The 20,116-nt window shown below is 40.5% G+C and overlaps 1 protein-coding gene across 6 annotated transcripts in view; it reads left to right on the top strand.

The window, feature by feature from the left end:
• The window catches only part of cacna1aa (calcium channel, voltage-dependent, P/Q type, alpha 1A subunit, a), a 117,848-nt gene extending 101,586 nt beyond the window's left edge, over positions 1-16,262 (top strand). For 4 of the 6 annotated variants that reach the window (XM_077212926.1, XM_077212925.1, XM_077212927.1 and 1 more), the window contains 6 exons: positions 364-473; positions 1,158-1,293; positions 3,227-3,340; positions 13,837-14,038; positions 14,131-14,375; positions 14,938-16,262. In XM_077212926.1, coding sequence (XP_077069041.1) covers positions 364-473; positions 1,158-1,293; positions 3,227-3,340; positions 13,837-14,038; positions 14,131-14,375; positions 14,938-15,552 — 1,422 coding nt within the window. In that variant the 3' untranslated portion in view covers positions 15,553-16,262. The remainder of the gene's footprint in view (positions 1-363; positions 474-1,157; positions 1,294-3,226; positions 3,341-13,836; positions 14,039-14,130; positions 14,376-14,937) is intronic. The other 2 variants (XM_077212930.1, XM_077212929.1) reach the window with 2 other exon arrangements.
• Positions 16,263-20,116: the final 3,854 nt, after the last annotated feature.

The following is a 20,116-nucleotide window of genomic DNA, read 5'->3' as shown; positions in this document are numbered from 1 at the left end:
ACACTTGTATACAAGTTAATTCATAGCTAACAAACAACCCAATCTTGATATTATGGGGTCTGCTGAATGACACCAAGATTTATCACCACTGTTTAGCAGCCAGTTGGTTACAGACCCATTCATTTACTGGGACAATGAAAGTAAATGATTTCTCAGCATGGTACCATTGACAGCTTTCAGGCAGTACAACTCACAGGATAAATCCATTTACCCATAATGCTCCTGGAATGCCTCCTGACTGACCGCTGCTGGATCCCCTCCCCATTCGCACATGGGATGCTTTGCATCCCATGTTTTTCCCCAACCCCATTTTCCCATCAGCTTGCCTGATACCAGCTGTAGGCCATGTTGTATCTTACACAGAATCGAACGCCATTAATGTTTCAGCGTGTGGAGCCGCCGTCTCCAAGCCAGGATGTGGGGCAGGGACTCACCGGCCTTCCTGAAACTCAACCGCACCCAGCAAATCATCTGTGAGTAGCACCCACTCCGTTTCCTTCCCAGTCTCTCTCCCCAAGTATTAAAGTCAATTTCAGTGTTAACAAATTACTGACATAAATATTAACAAAGGGTTTTTCTTTTATTATTTTGTTAATGATGACGACGCAGAGAAAAAAAAGAATTACATGAATGTGTACATCATGAGAATAATTAAATTACTTTAATGAACACACTGTTAGCTGAAATATGAGGGAAGAGGACGGGGGATGGGCGGGAATTATTGCAAAATATCAACCATTTTTGTAGAGGAAAAATCCAGAAAGAATATAAATGGAAGAGTTTCAGTTAACCTAATCCCAGTCAGTAATGACAAGTATTCATTCTAGTTAGAGTAACATTTATTTAAATTGATAAATATGATATGATGACATATTGAATTCAAAGGTTCTTTTCACCAAAAGATAAAAACTATGATTAAAACAAAAAACTCTTAAAAAAAACCTATGCTGGCCAATTTTCATTCTCTTCTTTTTTATAATCCATGACCAATAAAACAAAAACAACAAATGTTAATGAAGATCATCTTCCCTCTCCTTGAGTCTAATGGACATCTAATGAGAAAAATCATCTAAACCACAATAAGTATTAAACCAGAGCCTTGAGCCCTTCAAGAAGTGTAGAGAGCTTGCAAACTGACTAAATATGTGTGTTGTCAGGCCTGTTGATGAAAGGATACCGGAGAGCCAATCATGGGTGACGGCACGAGCTCAAGAGATGTCTCAGAAAGCAGGCAGCTGGAGTCCTGAAGGCCAACACCCAGACGACATAGCAGATAACCACAGACAATCTCAGGTACACAGAGCCTGCCCCATCTCATTTACAATTTACTATTAGGATATTCATATAAATGCTTGAAATTATGATATAAAAAATAGTTTAGGTTAGTGCATCACTGCATTCTTAACTTCAAGCATTACCAGATTAATATGGTGGTACAACAATAAATACAAGTAAAATTGTCCCCACACACTACTGTATGAGATAAAACAATAGTTTTCTAAATGTGAGAGCCACTATTTCATCAGTTATGGATTCTACAGCAGCATGCTAACTCACTCACATCATGATAATTATTTGTTAGAGCTCAGGACGTTCATGTAGTGTCACTCCATTGGACGTCTCTGTGGATTGATAAAATTGTATATGCCTTTATAAGATAGCATATCAGATATTCAGTCTTTTGTGGAGGGTATTTATTTGAGTGTTTTTTTCATAACCATGAATGGCTGGTCTGTCTATCCCTCATCCATGTGCATCTCATTGGCAGAGAGCAACAAAGCACCTTCTCTGTTGCTGAGTAAAAACTGAATTCAGCAGACTTTCTTACACATTCTTATTCTCTTTTATATTTCCCCTCAGTCTGTGTGTCCATCTGTTATCGTTTATTTTCTTTTATTACTCTCACATGTCAGCTTTGTATGGTGAAGCTCATGTCATGGAATATATGCATTAATATTCAGCTGTCTGGGAAGGATGTTTAAACCCTTCTGCAGTTCTGAGTGCCATTGTACTGTCAGGAGTTGAGACACTCCTGCCCAGCTAAACTATTTATTAAATGTATGACTGGAAAAGCAGGTGTTTTTACATAAGTGATTCATAAGAAGGAAGTAACAAAAGCTACAGAAAAAAGTCCCCAAATTGCTTGGAACTAGCAAAACCTTAAATGTATAATTCACCCAAAAATGAAAACTGAACAATTAAAAATATCCTTCTTCAATCGCCCTCATTTTGATCGAAACCCATATGACTTTGTTTTCTATGGAACATAAAGAGTGAGTTTTTGAAGAATATCTTGAGCTTGATGACAGAGAATGAGGACATTCAATCGCCAATCCTCAAAATGACAAAAAAGAGGATTTACACATGGTCCATAAAACTAGTGCACTGTAATCTTCTGAAGCCATATGGTAGTTTAGTGACCGAAATTTAAGTCCCTATTTACTAAAAAAAAAATCTATGTTCATGAGAGAAGCAGCAGTGTCTGATTTGTATTTGAATCGTTTTAGTTAGTTCTTGTAAATGAGTTCTGTTCGCTCAGTAAAGAATAAGAAAATTCGGTAAATAACAATATATTTTTATAAATATTTTTTCAGATAATTTTGAATTATAGCGCACACATCATATAGATCATTATTATGATAGTTTTAGGGTTTTTTTTCTTTTCTTTTGAAGCTTGAAAACTTCAGTCCCCATTTATTGTAATTCCATTGAAAGGAGCCACCAGCAAATTCTTCAAAATCGTTCTTTTGTGTTCCACAGAAGATTTAAATTTATATAGTTTGGAGCAACAATTTGAGCAAAATTATGACTAACCCTTTAACAAAAGTGCATATGTATATGTGAGTCAACAAAAGAGATGCGTGTCCATATATTTGAAGTTGACCCCCTATATCCTGTTTTAAAACTGTTTGTGAGAGAGTTGTTTGTATTACCAAACATCTCCTGATCTTCTCCGGATAATCTTGTCATTGAATCCCTGCGTGTACTTAACTGGATAACAGCATCAGATCACTTTATGCAAACCCAACAGCAGTGGCGTGTAGAACAGAGGCTGGGGCAGGACTGTCCTGCTCTCTTGCATCTCCCCACAGGGTGAAGGGAGAGATGAAGGTGGAGATGTCCTCCTTCCATCCACTGTGCTTAGGCCTGTCTCTCAGACTCCTGGCATTCCGCTCTTGCCTGCTGTCCCTGGGAAGTCATGCATGGTCTCCCTCTGTTTCTGCAGACAGTAGAGATGAGAGAGATGGGGCAGGACGGTTACTCGGACACTGAGCACTATCTGCCGATGGAAGGCCATGGTAGGGCTGCTTCCATGCCTCGACTCCCAGCAGACAACCAAGTGAGCGCCTCATCCTGTCATTCCTTTGTGTTTCCCCCCTTCCTTTTCTTCTACCCCCTTTTCACATCTGTCTTTCCTTTCCTGGCCCTCCAAACAACCCACTTTCCATTGCTGCCTTTGCATTAAATAAATGTGTCCATTGACCAGATAAAGCAAAGAGAACCCATTATAGCATCTGCAATGGATTGATGTCCTGTACAAGCAAGTGTGAATTATGTTAAGTCACTAATTCCTAACCACTCTAAATGTCTGAAAGATGCATCAAATCAAGTATACAGCCATGCAGTCTCTTGAGGGGAAGACTGGAAGTTGATATAGCAGCCAGTGACATTTTTTAACCGGGTATGCTGGGTGGCGCGTTTTGTCAAAAATGCACCTAGTGCAGAAACTTTGGATGGGCTTATAAGTGAGACGTTCGCGTTCGCTCGACCAGTGGTTCTCAAACTTTTTCGGTCATTCCCCACTTTGGACAAGGGGGAATTTTCAAGCCCCACCTGCCCCCATCACCCCAACGCTAATGAAATACGCAACAAGCTTAAAATGTAACAAGTAGTATCAGTATAGTTATAAGTAATAAGTTGTATCTAAATACAAACTAACTATCTACATCAAATAACAGCAAGTTCAAAAATAAAGAAAATAAAAGTGCAGCTGTGTCATAACTTGCATGAAATTCAAAAATAGATAACATAAAAGTGCAGTTGTGTCAAAATTTGTATCAAGTTCAAAAATAGAAAAGAAATAAAAGTGCCACTCGTCATAGCATCAGCACCCCCTGCTTGGGGGCTGTGGACTAACATAATATTGTAGCCTACTTAAAAACGTGAAAAAAAAAAAAAATATATATATATATATATTACACATATTAAAATAGATATAACATACTGTGTTTGATATGGGATTAAATGATGGGCAGTGTATAAGATAAAACTAATGATTAATTATTGTAATATTCCTTTGTTCCGATCACAGCATGTGAGTGGAGAACGCATTTCTAAATATTCCTCCGCTCGCACATTCTGCTCAGGGTCGCTCAACACAGAATGCCCTGCTAGTTCGAAAATATATGGAATAAGGGCTGTCTCCGACTAAAGTTTTTTTCTAGTCGACTAGTAGTTGTTCATTTAAGCCATTAGTGGACAAATCGCCCTTTTATATTGATTTAATTACTTAAATAGGCTATACAGGATAATGAGCGTTATATTGCCGCACTCAAGCGCACGAGCGCACGCATAAAGCTTGCCACAAAGAACCGGCACAAGTAATGATTATGAATGTGTCAAAAATAGCAAGGAGACATTTAATTGTTTATTACTAAACTGGTGTTTTCTGTGTCACTGCAAAGATGAAGTTGACGATGCGGACTCACCATCAACGAATAAAGATATAAAGGCATAAAAAGGAAAATTTCCTCCCGTTTGGCGCGCCCCACCTGTCACGCCTCTATTCCCCACTAGTGGGGCGCGCCCCACACTTTGAGAACCGCTGCTCTAGACAGAGGGTTAGCTGCTCAGTTGCTTGCTCTCATAACACATAGCAACACAGCAAAAGTATTCCTTATATGTTTGACCTGTTATTGAAACTAGCCTACATTTACCTGTTAATGCTTTCACATGCACCCGTTAAAGCTGTCGAGTTGTGTTTGAGTTGAGTCCAGTGCGACTTGCGAAAAAGGCCGTTTGCAAAATATGCTGTATTTTTGTAATTCCGCTTGGTGGCTCTAAATTCGAGTGGTAAACCGATGAGAATGCGGGACAATGATGACGATAAATAACAACAGAGCGGAAGCGCCAAAGCTGTTCTAGATCCGCTAACCGAAACCCTTCGTAACAAATAAATAAATGAGTTACATATGTATTGCCAACATTTCATCATGTAAGTTTTATGATACACCTCAAAAAAGGAAATTTATAGTAATTTATAATGTTAAGTAGCAAGTCCACGAAGGGCTTGGGTATGCAGAGTATTCGCAGCTTTTATGGACCGCACGTCTGTGATAGCAGCATATATTACTTTTTCATTAGAGACATATGTTTAGCTGTCCAAATTATTTCTGTCATGTTGTGTATCAATCTTCATTACAGATAAAATTCTAAAGAAACTTGCCTTTTAATGCTGTTAATTAATAGGAAAACATGTTGGGCCCAGAACAGATCCATGATCTTCATCTGCATACCTGTCATAAATATGCTTTTTAAGTATTTGTAATTATCAGAATATGTGTTTGATGTGATGTATTCAAGGATACATATTTTTTTGCATTCAAACACTCTCTTATTATAATTGTCTAGATATATGATATCTAGCATATTACAATATGCACCCTCATTACTTATGATGCATATTTGATCTAGGTCTAGAACAGGTAGAATTTGTGTGTATGTGTTTTTCTTTTCTTTTTTTCAGTCTCATATTTCTTACCACTGGCCTTTGAGTGGCCGCCTCCTCGTTCATACAGACCCAAATATACACATGTCCTTGCCACAAAAAGCAGTTTTATACAAAAAGCATTATGTCTCACAAATAGGGCATCTGAATGCCCTGTGTTCATAAAACACAATACCCAGACGACATTCTACATTCTCTGGGATTTTGTAGCAAATGCACACTTTGCTATCCCATGTTGCTGTTGGAACTGAGAAGCTGAGAGATTTGAAAAGTAGTTATTTTTCCCCAGAGGTGTCAATTCCAGGGGTCAGAAAGTAAAAGTCCTGCCATATGTTTATTCTACCCATTAACTCAGCCAGCTGATTTCACTACTTAGTTCTATCTCCTGGCTGAAAAACTGTGCTAACTAGGAAATCCAGGTGATTGGAACAAAATACTGAGGAGGAATTTTACTTTCTGAACCTGGACTTGACACCTCTGTTTTTTCCCCTAAATTAATCAACTTCTTATGCTGTATCATTGCGTTTTCTGTGTATATGTCTCTTCTTCTCTCTTTCTCGTTTTATTTTCTCTTTAAATTCTTATTTTCTTTTTTGGGTTTAGCTAGCTCTGACTTCCTCCCTCAGTTTAGAAGTTACTCAGTGTTCGTACTGTATCTTTACAGTATTTTACTATTGTAAATTAAGCTTTGTATTTGACTGTATTTACAGTGCTGTATTACTTTATATAAGTGCAAAAGTGTTATATATATATATTTCTGTTTTGCCCAAGTTGGAACTGCATTTCATTCAGGGTCATAAAGCTCTGTGGAATTTGATGCTGAAGCAAACAGTGACTTGGGAGTTGGTACTGAGATGTGGATTTGTCTGAGCATGTGTATGTGTGTGTGTTTATATCTCCCAAGTTTATGTATGTACACTGCCGTTCAATAGGTAGGGGTCACTAAGATTTGTTAATAATGTTAAACCGCAAAATAATATTTAGCAGCACAAATGTCAGTCATCATATTAGAATGATTTCTGAAGGATCATGTGACACTGAAGACTGAAATAATGATGCTGAAAATTCAGCTGAAAATACAGATTCACAGGAATTAATGACATTTTTACAATATATTCAAAAAGAAAACAGTTCTTTTAAATTGTAATAATATTTCACAATATTACTGTTTTGCTGTAATTTTATTTCAAATAAATGCAGGCTTGGAGCATAAGAGACTTCATAAAAAAACAATAAAATAAAATCTTATGGACCCCAAACTTTTGAACAGTACAGTGTGAGAGTAATTTACATACATTAAAGAAACCAAGTACAAGAGAGTTTTGTTGGTGGTCTCATGCTACACGTACCGTATATGTGTGCAGTGTTGTAGTAGAATACCTCTCTATGGCCACTGTTTCTTGTGACGATCACTGTACCGTTCCTCACCGTATCATTCTGTGTGGTGTACTGTGACGTGTCTCTAACACTGCCTCTGGCCCTCAGTTTGTGTGCTGCTGTGGTAAGTGTCTTTTTCTGTCTCCACTGCATCTGTGTCTAACCAGGTTCTCTGTCTTTCTTTTCTCTCTCTCTCTCTCTCTCTCTCTCTCTCTCTCTCTCTCTCTCTCTCTCTCTCTCTCTCTCTCTCTCTCTCTCTCTCTCTCTCTCTCTCTCTCTCTCTCTCTCTCTCTCTCTCTCTCTCTCTCTCTCTCTCTCCCTCCTTATTCCCCCCCCCCCCTCTTTCGCTCTGTTTTTGGCCTCCCCATCCTAATTTACTGCATGAACCCCATCTCCACCTTTTTCTTCTTTTGAGTGAAATCTCTGTTTCTCTCTCCTTCTCTTTCATGCCTGGGGTTGCCCACTGTTAATGTGCTTTGGTTTGTGTAAATGTGGCCCTATGTGCTTCATATGTGTGTATTTGTATGGACATATTTTTGGTGTGTCTTCTGCTTGTATGGAAATGGCTGTATAGCAGCCAAGGAGGAAAGGACGGCACCGGGGAGATAATCTCACTGTATGTGCAACCTCTCTAGTTCATTATTACTTTTTTCTCCATCATCACTCTGTTTGACCCTGTCTGACTCTAACATCTGTCTTTCTGTCTCTCTGGCCAGTTCTCTGGAAATCACACAATTTGTGCCTGAAAATTTCATGAGAAAATACTAGAAAAAAACTTTCAATACTGTAACGTTGTTGTTGTTGTTTTACATTTATTTAAATTTTTATTTATTAAAAGACCCATTATTTCAGTCATTGTAACAAGCTTAATTCAAAATGTTCAATGAAATAATAGTCAATTAACTGAAAAAAATAAGGCAATTAAGGAAGATTCATACGTATACTGAACAAAATTATAAACGCAACAATTTTGTTTTTGTCCCCATTTTTCATGAGCTGAACTCAAAGATCTAAGACTTTTTCTATGTACACAAAAGGCCTATTTCTCTCAAATATTGTTCACAAATCAGTGTTAGTGAGCACTTCTCCTTTGCCGAGATAATCCATCCACCTTACAGGTGTGGCATATCAAAATGTTAATTAGAAAGCATGATTATTGCACAGGTGTGCCTTAGGCTGGCCACAATAAGGCCACTCTAAAATGTTTTACTGTATTTGGGGGTCCGGGGGGTCCGCAAACCAGTCAGTATCTGGTGTGACCACCATTTGCCTCACACAGTGCAACACATCTCCTTTGCATAGAGTTGATAGGTTGTTGATTGTGGCCTGTGGAATGTTGGTCCACTCCTCTTCAATGGCTGTGCAAAGTTGCTGGATATTGGCATGACCTGGAACACGCTGTCGTATACGCCGATCCAGAGCATCCCAAACATGCTCAATGGGTGACATGTCTGGTGAGTATTCTGGCCATGCAAGAACTGGGATGTTTTCAGCTTCCAGGAATTGTGTACAGATCCTTGCAACATGGGGCCGTGCATTATCATGCTGCAACAAGAGGTGATGGTCGTGGATGAATGGCACAACAATGGGCCTCAGGATCTCGTCACGGTATCTTTGTGCATTTAAAATGCCATCAATAAAATGGACCTATGTTTGTTGTCCATAACATACGCTTACCCATACCATAACCCCACCACCACCATGGGCCACTCGATCCACAACATTGACATCAGCAAACCGCTCACCCATATGACGCCATACACGCTGTCTGCCATTTGCCCTGTACAGCAGGCTGCTGTCAGCAGGGGTGCCCAATCCTGCTCCTGCCGATCGACTGTCCTCCACAGTTCATCTCCAACCCTAATCAAACACACATGCCTTTAATTTCAAGTGATCCTGAAGACCTTAATTGGTTGCTTCAGTTGTGTTTGATTAGGGTTGGAGATGAACTGTGCAGGACAGTCGATCGGCAGGAGCAGGATTGGAAACCCTTGCTGTACAGTTAAAACTGGGATTCATCCGTGAAGAGAACACCTCTCCAAAGTGCCAGACGCCATTGAATGTGAGCATTTGCCCACTCAAGTCGGTTACGACGACAAACTGCAGTCAGGTCGAGAACTCGATGAGGACGACTAGGATGCAGATGAGCTTCCCTGAGACGGTTTCTGACGGTTTGTGCAGTAATTATTTGGTTATGCAAACTGATTTTTGCAGCAGCTGTCCGGGTGGCTGGTCTCAGATGATCTTGGAGGTGAAGATGCTGGATGTGGAGGTCCTGGGCTGGTGTGGTTAAACGTGGTCTGCGGTTGTGAGGCCAGTTGGATGTACTGCCAAATTCTCAGAAACGCTTTTGGAGATGGCTAATGGTAGAGAAATTAACATTCAAATTATTGGCAACAGCTCTGGTGGACATTCCTACAGTCAGCATGCCAATTGCACGCTCCTTCAAAACCTGCGACATCTGTGGCATTGTTCTGTGTGATAAAACTGTACATTTTAGAGGCCTTTTTATTGTGGCCAGCCCAAGACACACCTTTACAATAATCATGCTGTCTAATCAGCATCTTGATATGCCACACCTGTGAGGTGGATGGATTATCTCGGCAAAGGAGAAGTGCTCACTAACACAGATTTAGACAGATTTGTGAACAATATTTGAGAGAAATAGGCCTTTTGTGTACACAGAAAAAGTCTTAGATCTTTGAGTTCAGCTCATGAAAAATGGGGGCAAAAACAAAAGTGTTGCGTTTATAATTGTGTTCAGTGTATGTAATATTTAACATATGTACTTAAAAGAAAATATATATACACACACAGTTGTAATCAAAATTATTCAACCCCCATTGCAAATCTTTTACAGGCAAAATTTACAGACTTTATGACTTGCTGTAAATGAGATGTATTACTAGACACCAGGTTCTGGCAGCATTTCTAAAGTGTCTTAGCCAATTCCTCATGAGCAATGGCCTCCAGTTCAGTAATATTCAGTAACCGCCGTCTTCAAATCCCATCAGATATTTTTTATAGGGCTTTTCACACTGCGCTTAACCCTGGGTTACCGTCGTTCTAAACACCGCTTTTAACCCCGGGTAAAGGAGCATTTCACACTTGTAATTTAGATGCGGGGTTAGCACTGCTTTTCCCCGGGGTCATGAAATCCTGCTCTGGAGCAGTGCAAGCACCTCTTTTGCTGTGTTATCTCCACATTGCAGTGGCAAACTTGTTCAGTGCGAAACGATGTGGTGTTAGAATGTTTCAACTAGATATTTAGCTACCAACAACCAATCGCGTGCCTTATATTCATGTGCTTTGGGCAGTCATATAAATGTATATAAACAGTCGTTTCTGCGTACAAATGTAAAAAAGACAATTGGAGTGAAGAACCTTCATTCTTACCTTTAAAGTTTGAAAAGTTCACTCAGAAAAAAAACTTGATATTACAGTAAGCAATGTGTAACATGAGGATGCACAATGCTATAGCCTTTCATGTAAGCAGGTCACGTGCTGTGTTTGTCCAGTCAGTAACACTGACACCGCAAATATGCAAATAAGGACATTTACCCAGGGTTTAGGAATGTGCAGTGTGACACTGCAGTTTATGAATACCCAGGATTAACTGTTAACCCCTTGTATAGTATGAGCAATGATAAAGACAACCCAGTATTCCGTTTACCCAGGGTTATCTATTTCAAGCGTGAAAAGCCCTTATGGGGTTCAAGTCAGGCGACTGATGGCCACTGTAGAATCTTCCAGGACTTGTTCTGCAACCAAGCCTTGGTGATCATTGTCCTTTTGAAAGTTCCAATGACGCCCAAGCTTCAGCTTCCTCACTGACGGCATGACGTTTTCTCCTAGGCTTTCCTGATACTTCAATGAATCCATCTTGCCTTCCACACGCTGCAGGTTTCCAGTGCCAGAGAATGCAAAGCAGCCCCAGAGCATCACAGAGCGCCATCATGCTTAACTGTAGAAAGATTGTTCTTTTCAGCATATGCTTCATTCTTCTTCCTCCAGACATATCACTGATCCGTAGGGCCAAAAAGATCCAGTTTTGTTTCATCGCTCCACAGAACAAAATCCCTTCTGTGGCTTATTTAAATGATTTTGAGCACTTTTCTTGTGCTTTTGGGTCAGTAGTGATGTACATCTTGGAGTTCTGGCATGGAAACTGCATGCGTTTAATGTGAAACCTGAGTGCCTGTTGCCACCAAGTCTTGCTGCAGGTCTTTTGCAGTCACTCAGGAATATGGTTGCAGCTGTTGATAGCTTCCATTTTCTGCCCTGTCCTGTCCTGTTTAACTTTGAACTTGCAAACTATGCTTCCAACGGTGTCTTTTGGAACATTTAGTACCTTCGATATCTTTTTGTATCCTGTTCCTTGTTTGTGAAGGGTGATGATATCTTCTTTTTGGACAATTCGTTTGCCATGTTTCTAACATTCCAGTTCAGATATTTCATGTGTTCTAGCTCAAGCACACCTGGTGCGACTAATGAAGCTCTTGATTGCATCAGGTGTGCTTGAGACAAAACCTGTTTTGCAGATTTGTGCTATTGTGAGGGATTCTATTCAGAGGGTTGAATAATTTAGAGAATTTATTTTTTGACAATAAACCTGATTTGCAATGAGGGTTGAATAATGAATGTGTAATAGCATTATTATTTGTACAGCACAGACATATTTTTAGATTTGTGTGCAGATAAAACCACACAAGACTCCTTGTCTGCCTCCTCCTAATTATATCTGCTATCTTTGTGCTTTGCAACACTCATTATGTGCTGTGCTCATATGCATGTTACATGTTACATGCATATGCATCCGCAGTCTTTGTGCGTCAGTCTGCAATTATCTGTGCTATGACTGTGAAGGTGTGATTGTGTTGCTGAGCAGAGACGTGTTGGTTTTCAATGTGTCACTGGGAGAAAAGAGGGCGTTTTTTTAATTTTATTTGTCATTTTATTATTTTTAGGAAAGTTTGGATGCGTTATTGAGTAACACTTACATCTATACTGGACTATAATTGTTGAATGCAACACATGATGAAGGAACAACCACTTGTCCTCAGCAAATAAACAATATAAATGAAAACATATCATTTTAGATAAAAAAAATGCAAATATAATGCTACTGTGATGGAAGTAGGTGAGAAAAAAATAATACATATTGTTGCTTTCTATAAAATGGAAAACTGTAAGGTAACATTCCTCTACACTGTTTGTTTTCAAAGAAAGAGATATGAAAATTGACTTGCTGCACTCTCCTAGTCTGTATTTGCTCCAGGTTACACATCAAAATGGGTGTATGATTTCTATCAGATTTCTATTTGTATCAGATTTCTACAAATGCATCAGTATCTGAAAACTCTTGATGGTATGTAATGTTCCATCCACGACTCTAGGTGTCAGTGTTGATGGTGTTTGATTGTGAAGCTGCACCAAAACAGTCAAATTCATGCTTTTTTGAGATGGAAAGGCTCTAATCAGACTAGGGCAAAGGGTCCAGGGCTTGAGCCACTGCAAACCACCCCACTCTGCACGTCCCTCTTCATGGACCATATGTTTGGTGTTGCCCCTCACATTCTCTCTAAAGCCTGGACAGCCCCCTCTCTTCGCTCTTTGCGTTGTGCATGACTGTGAGTGATGGATAGAGGGGTATGTTGGAGGAAATGTGCTTCCCTCAAATGTTGTAGTAGAATGTTTTTGTAACCAATGAGTATTTTGACTTCATAGATTCAGTCCTGGATGCATGCGAGGCACGACCTTTTGCAGCTATCTTTTCGTTTCTCTCTCTTTACTTCATATTTTTTCTATCTTTCTCTTCTTCTCGGTCTCTGCATGGTGAATGGTGATTTTGTTTATTTGTTCGCTGGTATCGGCTGAGTGTGTTCGTCAGGTCATTCACAATAAAATCTCACCAACTCCCAGACCTGCAGAATTAAACACAAGTTTGAAGTCATCATATTGCCCATTTACACCTGGTATTAAGATATGTTTGGGTAGATACGATCACAAATGGTCTGCACTATCTACAGATGTAAGCAGGGTGTTTGTCTTGTTTTCCAGTAAAAATATCTAAAAATATCCTTAAAACAAGATCAATTTACTTGAGAAGCTAAAGTATGTAAAATAATATGTCTTCTTGTTTTGGAGATATATCCATTATACAGTCTTCAGTGTCACATGATCCTTCACAAATCATTCTAATATCCTGAATTGTTGCTCAAGAAAAAAAATCTTATCAATGTTCAAAACAACTGTGCTCCTTAATACTGAGAGATGTTTTTTCAGGATTCTTTGATGTATAGGAAGTTCAAAAGAACAGCATTTATTTGAAGTAAAAGTCTTTTGATTTATTGTATCCTTGCTGAATAAAAGTGTGTATATATATATATATATTTGATGATGATTCAAGTCATGTATATATACACAAAATTGTATACTGTTTCCCTTATATTATCAATATATTATATTATCAAAATTGGCCACAGGAGACTCACATGTCTCAGCTGACTGCTTGTGTCGGGATCACCCGAGACGGATGTTAATACCAGGTGTAAACAAGGCCGTACATTCGCACGACCATCTGCCTGCCGTTACTAAATACTACAGAAATGAAGCTCCCCTCTCAAATCTTCCAGACCCATCTATTTCCAATAAACAGAAATTCTCTCTTCCTTCGCTCCCTTTTCTTTTCTCTCCCTACCTCTTTCTCTGGCCTGTGTCGACTCTTTCAGCAGACCATCACCGATAACAGTCCTATGAAGCGCTCAGCTTCATCTCTGGGACATGGGCGTCCAGGCCACTCAATGCGGGGTGAGGACTACGCCATGGAGAGGGTCATCCCAGAAGAGGGTCATAGACATGGGCATCGCCACCGAGACCGCAGTCACCGCGCATCAGAGCGGTCCCTAAGCCGCTACACTGATGCTGACACAGGTCAGAGACGAAAGCATATATATTTCTGTGTATAAGAGAATAGGAGAGCTAACAGTAGTACCGGTTTTCTCTCTTTGGCTGTGGCCTAGCAGGTCTTGGTACTGATCTCAGCACCACCACACAGTCAGGAGATCTGCCACCCAAGGAGAGGGACCGGGGCCGGGCCAAAGACCGCAAGCACCACCATCATCACCATCACCACCACAGTTCTGTAGATAAGGAGCACTACGGACAGGAGAGAGAACGAGCCGACTACAGCCACAGACAGTCTAGAGAGGGAGACCGCCGCTGGTCCCGCTCACCGAGTGAGGGCAGAGAGTGCCTGACTCACAGACAGGTGGGTGATTCATTCATAATGAACATGTGCTCATAATGCATCTTATCACAGTTGAGCATTTCTGCAGCACTGAAGAAAAAATAAAAAAAGTATCTTAATCAGTAATTTTGCCTTCACTGTTTTCCAGTAAAATGATCTAAGCATCCTTTTTTCTTTTTTTTTAAGGGGAGGGGGGAGGGGGGAGGGGGGGGGGGGGTCAGTTTCATTTGAATTGAAAAGTTTGTAAAGAACAAACCTGAAGTTAATTTCACAGCTGCAACAGAATTCAATTCTTTTTGTTTTTTGTTTGTTTTTTCTTCCTTGTGTCCTCTCTTTCCCTGTGATATGTTGCTTGATTTTGGTCGTTTCATGGCTGTTTGCATTGGTCGCTCTGCTCTACTGCTTTGCAATGTCTCTCATTCTTGCATTTCTCTCTCTCTCTCTCTTTTATGACTGCGCTCTTTCCTCTCTTACTGCGGTGTGTGTTTGTGTGTGTGTGTGTGTCACCTCCTACTGTCTTTCTTCTTGTTGTGTGGTTAATTTTGTGGTTCTGTTTTATTTGCCTTGTTCCATTTTCATGTAGGGCAGTAGTTCAGTAAGCGGCAGTCCAGTCCCCTCCACCTCCGGGACCAGCACTCCCCGCCGCGGCCGGCGTCAACTACCCCAAACCCCTGCTACGCCCCGGCCCCACGTCACCTATTCTCCCGTGGTCCGTAAGCCCATCGGTGGCACCCCCCCTCCCGGCCAGCAGAACCGACTCCCTACCCCGACCTCCCGTCGGTTCAGTCCGCCTGGCCCCGAGCCCCCGCTTCCCCCTCACCACCACCCTTCGCCTCCCCACCACGGCTCTCCCCGCTCCTCCCGTCATGCGCACTGGGGCCCTGGTCCTACGGAGAGTGTGGAGGGCGACGGTTTCTACGACGACCAAGACTACGAGTTCAATCACAACGAGCCTCCATCTTACGAGCAAAGCCCTGTGCAGGGCAACCCTCACCCACATTCCCCCAGGACTTCCCGCCACAGCACCCCCTCTCAGGGCCACCCGCGGCGCATGCCGAACGGCTACCGTTCGTCCTCGCCCTCTCCACACCACCACGCCCCCACCCACCCGGGAGCACATAAGCCTCCTCATCCCAGAGGGCCCAGGAAGGGGCTTCATGAACCCTACAGTGAGACTGATGAGGATGACTGGTGCTAGCCTCTGGGACGGGGAGGGGCGAGTCCTTCCGCACTTTTCTGGATTGGACTGCCACCACGCAGAGCGTAGGCTCACAGTAAAACAATACTCTCACTGGATTGGCAGATCTGTCCGGGGAAACACTAAGCAGTGCGCTGAATGTCCACAGGGGAAATCAAGGCATGATTTGTTTCTTTCTATTTCTTGTTTCTTTTCCATTTCATCTGCTGCTAAGTGTTTCCCTGAAAGCGATGGACCGCTGACAGTGAATATGAAGACTAACGAATATGGAATCCTGTTCTTAGCCTTTTTCTGAAGAATACAAAAAATGTTTTGATAAGGAGGAGGAATGTCTGAACTTTTTCCCCCAGGACATTTCATGCAGTCCCTCCGGAAATGAGACGCTACAAACTCTTTAGCACTCGTTTAAAAAAAGTTGGATCACTTTTTATTTCACAAACTTGACTGGAGATTCATTTATTGCAAAAATCAGTCCAGATGCTGGGAAATATCGATGAGTTTTATCATCTGTTTACTGTTAATAATTATCCCAGTTGAGGGGGAGGCATTTGCCCGTGTGGGTAAGTTGTGGGTGGGAGATGGAGGTGAACTCACCTGAACTAAAATAGGAAAGCCCACCCTGCACTTCAGCCCCCCAAACGCAAGAAAGAGGAATCACAAACAAACAGACAAAACAGGAGAGAAAAACGAAAAGCTCCTCACTATTTCTTCTTCTTCGGCTTCGTCTTCTGCTTCTCATTGGAAACACTGGAGTTTGAATCTTCTGTTGCACTGCCCACCTTTGTTTGAACTCCTAAAAAAAATCCTTTGGAAATCCTGCATGATTGAGAAAAAAGAAAAGAAAAAAAAGTTAAAAAATACACAGAAACTTTGGATAAAAGGGGGATGGGGGGGAAAAAATGTTGGCTCCTTTGTCATGTCCGTGACGTTCTTTCTCTCTCCCTTCGACACCCTGGGTCAGTGTCGTCTCTCTCAGTGTCGTCACCCGTCTCTCTTTCTCTCTCACGACTCTCTGAGATCCCTCTCTCCTGAAGGATAGGGGAGATGAAGCCATTGCTAACGTTCAAACTACTAGTAAATGGGCGACCAGAGATGTTTATTTTTGTTGTACCAGATTTGGTGCCAAATACCACATACAATAAAGATTGTGAATAAAAAATAAACAGATAGCACAATTACTTTTTAAGCTGGAAACATTTGATAACATTTTATTTACATTCCTCTATCACTGTATAGATAATTTGCTCACTTGCACAAAAATGCAGATATAGTAGCACATAAAATACACAACCATATAACAGGCAAAGGATGAATAAACATGCTCTTCCAGTCTTCCAGGGTACATGCAGAGAAAGAGAAATGGGGGAGAAGAGAGAGAGAGAGAACCTCTCCATCTTTACATATGATTTCATGTTGATAATGACAATGTGTGTATAAAGATGATCACATAAGTAATGATAAGTGATGATGGTGATGATGAAGATGGTGATAATGATGATGATGCTTTTAATTTCATTTTCTACCTGTTTTTGTATTTGACTGCTGCTCTTTGTATTGCCATACTTGTTTTCATGTGAGTTTTGTGTAGATGGTGTGTGGAGCTCTGTGATAGTGATCAATTATGGGCCATGACAGAAACCCATCTGACCTTCAGCCGACGTCCTCAGTAGCTCGACGACTCCGACTGTTTCTATGGAAACACTTTCTCAGCCATATCAGTGAGCGTTAATGACAGTTTGAAGCATGCATCTGATCTCAAGTCTCTGTAACTGTGAACACTTTTCATCAACAAGGAAAAAAAAATGAAAAAGAAAGTAGAGGAAGAGCTGACTAGTTATCAACCATATTGATATAAACATGATATAAACGTCTTCGAAGACGTTTCGATATTAAAAAGAGCGTTTAGATGTTAGTTAACAAGAATTAATTAGGTTGGCGTAAAAATCTTATATTTTATAAAACTCTTTACTGTCATAATCTTCCTTTTTAAATGCTGATTTTTATTTATTTTTTATAATTAGTTATTTATTTTATACCTTTAAACCAGTGGTTTTCAACCAGGGGACCAGAAGTCAACAATGACTTCAATTATTAAATAAATTAGTTTTAATATATTAAAATAATCTAATCGCATAATAAATTGTAGTTAATTCAAACTGAACCCCAAAAAGGATACAAAACAAGCAGCTTTGTCATAATTATAGAAGACATACCAGAAATAGGGGGCCTTCAAATCAAAAAGCGTGAGAACCATTGCTTTAAACTGACCTAAAAAAAATCCCTAAGACATTTCAATGTGTAGGTAAATGTGAGAAGGTAACTGAGCTCCACTACCTCTACTCAATCAGCAGATGGCGCTGTGATCCACATTGTTTGGCAGCCAGTGGTTCTGGCTCTGTCAGTCTCACCTTTTTCTGTTCCATGTTTGTCAATGACCTGTACATTGAGAGTCGTAATATGTGTCTGTCACCGATGGTGCACCGTTCTGTGTTCAGGAAATGTAACACAGCCAGTCAAACTGCACAGGAACATGTAACACAGCCAATCAAATTGCATGGGTGAAACAATGACCGGGCCTTTTCTGCCAAAACTTGTCTCTTGTGTCCCACTGATCTTTGTGTCTCTTCGGCCCACATTACCATTGCCATCTCAGTATTCTTTACGAGGCAGAATCCTCTGTGGAATGACTCCGGATACACAGACACGCTGCCGATCGAGGCCAACTTTGCAGCATGTGCAAATTAGACGATGTGTGTAGCATTAACTAACATATTTTCACGCACAGTCCCACTTGAGTGAGTCCTGTATGTAGCACTACTGATGAAATTGTGGCTCTCCTTTAAGACTCTATGTATAAGTGTGTCCACAACTGGTGAGTATTGTCTTTGAGGATGTAAACACAAGATACAGAATCCAAGTTTCATGTCTCCCCTTGCTAGTTGAGCATTACTAGATTCTGTGATCATTGTTTCTTTGAAAACTGCATTCTTATTGCTGAGATTAATCAGTGCCTTATTCAGCATTATTTAGACTGCACGTCTCTTTACACATTTATACAGCTGCAGTGTGTTGGTTTGCAGTGAAAAACAGTCTCTTGATTTATTCTATCCACAAAAGGCATTTAGCTCGAGTGACTTGAGTTTTTATATGGAGAGCATCTATATGCAATACAAACCCGTTTTGAGTTGCAACAAGCGTATAAGGAAATGATGGGTCTATGTTTGTGAGCAATGTGTGTTTGTATACGTTTGTGATCAGGTCCATGAGGATGTGTTGGACAAAAATCAACACGTGAATGATTTTCAGTCATCCTAATTTGCATGCATGATGTTCTCTCAGCGTCTTGCTGTGTGTGTGGCTGTGGGGTAATAGACAAGCGATTGTCTGGATAGGACATTGACATTTCTCATTGTCTGTCATAATTCATTGTTACTAACAACCTCATGTTTGGCAAAACAAGTGACACTTAAAAACACAATGCCGATGTGAGAGTCACACTGTAAAAAGAAGAAACTAAAAACGCAAGTTTTTGTCAGAAAAAAAAATGTAGAAAAGCATTTACCTCGAGAACTGCATGTGCAATGTGCATGCCACAGCGTTTGATAAAAAGTAATCTGCAGGACTTTAAAAAATGAAATGTTTTGTAGAAAAAAACATGAGTACAGATAAATCTTTTTAAAAGTAATATATTCCTTTATGCTCTATTTTTTAAAACAAAAAAAAAATTGCATATTCTGGGGAGGGAAATTACGTTGATGCAACTTCAAGTTGTTTATTTCTTTCTGTTTTTCTGTCCCCCCCCCCACCCCCCCCCCCCCACCCCCCTCCCACCCCCCGCCAACTAGAAGGAGAGACACTTCAACACTATGTCCAGGGCACGTCAATATGACTACTGTCACAAAAAAAAAATGAAATAAAAGAGTCAAGAAGAAAATCCTTGCTGTTGTGCGCAAAACTCTTTTAGTTCTGAAATCCCCCATGTTCATCTTCCTCTGCTTTCACTACTGTTTTGAGTTTCTGACTCTTACACAATTCCAAAGGAATGTGCATTTGGCAAACCGGGTCATGATTGTGAGTGCATGAGTGCGGTTACACAGAGCTGAATGCATTCTTATTCACACAATTGACTGTGGTATAGAAAATTCTTGTTCTCTGGTTTAGCCTGATCTGACACATAGAGGGATCAGACCACAGACGTAGTCATAAGACACCTCCAGAGCTTCAGAAGGTTAAGTGCCTTGCTTAAATTGAGTATGGTCAGGAGAAAGTGCTCTGAGCAGAATTTAACACTTTACATTCTTGGTGCTGCTATGGAGTACCCACGCTGCTGACAAATGTTTCAAAAGTATCTTACACATTTCTTTCTTTCTTTTCTTATTTTTTCTCTCCGTTTCCCATTTTTTATTACAAATTATGGTCCTTATTTTGTCCCACTTGTGCTTTAATGGCAGCGCCGTTTGAGCAACAAGCATGATGATCATGTTATCCAGCATGTTTTTAAAGGCATCTTGTGAGCTTCAGTGGTAATATGAAAATCAAAGAGTTAAAGGGGGAAAAAACTCAC

Source organism: Siphateles boraxobius, unplaced genomic scaffold (genome assembly GCF_051911475.1).
Source record: "Siphateles boraxobius isolate OS27281-9 unplaced genomic scaffold, OSU_SipBor_1 66, whole genome shotgun sequence".
Taxonomy (NCBI): domain Eukaryota; kingdom Metazoa; phylum Chordata; class Actinopteri; order Cypriniformes; family Leuciscidae; genus Siphateles; species Siphateles boraxobius.
The sequence above is the reverse complement of the archived record's forward strand: the minus strand, read 5'-3'. Positions and strand labels throughout refer to the sequence as shown.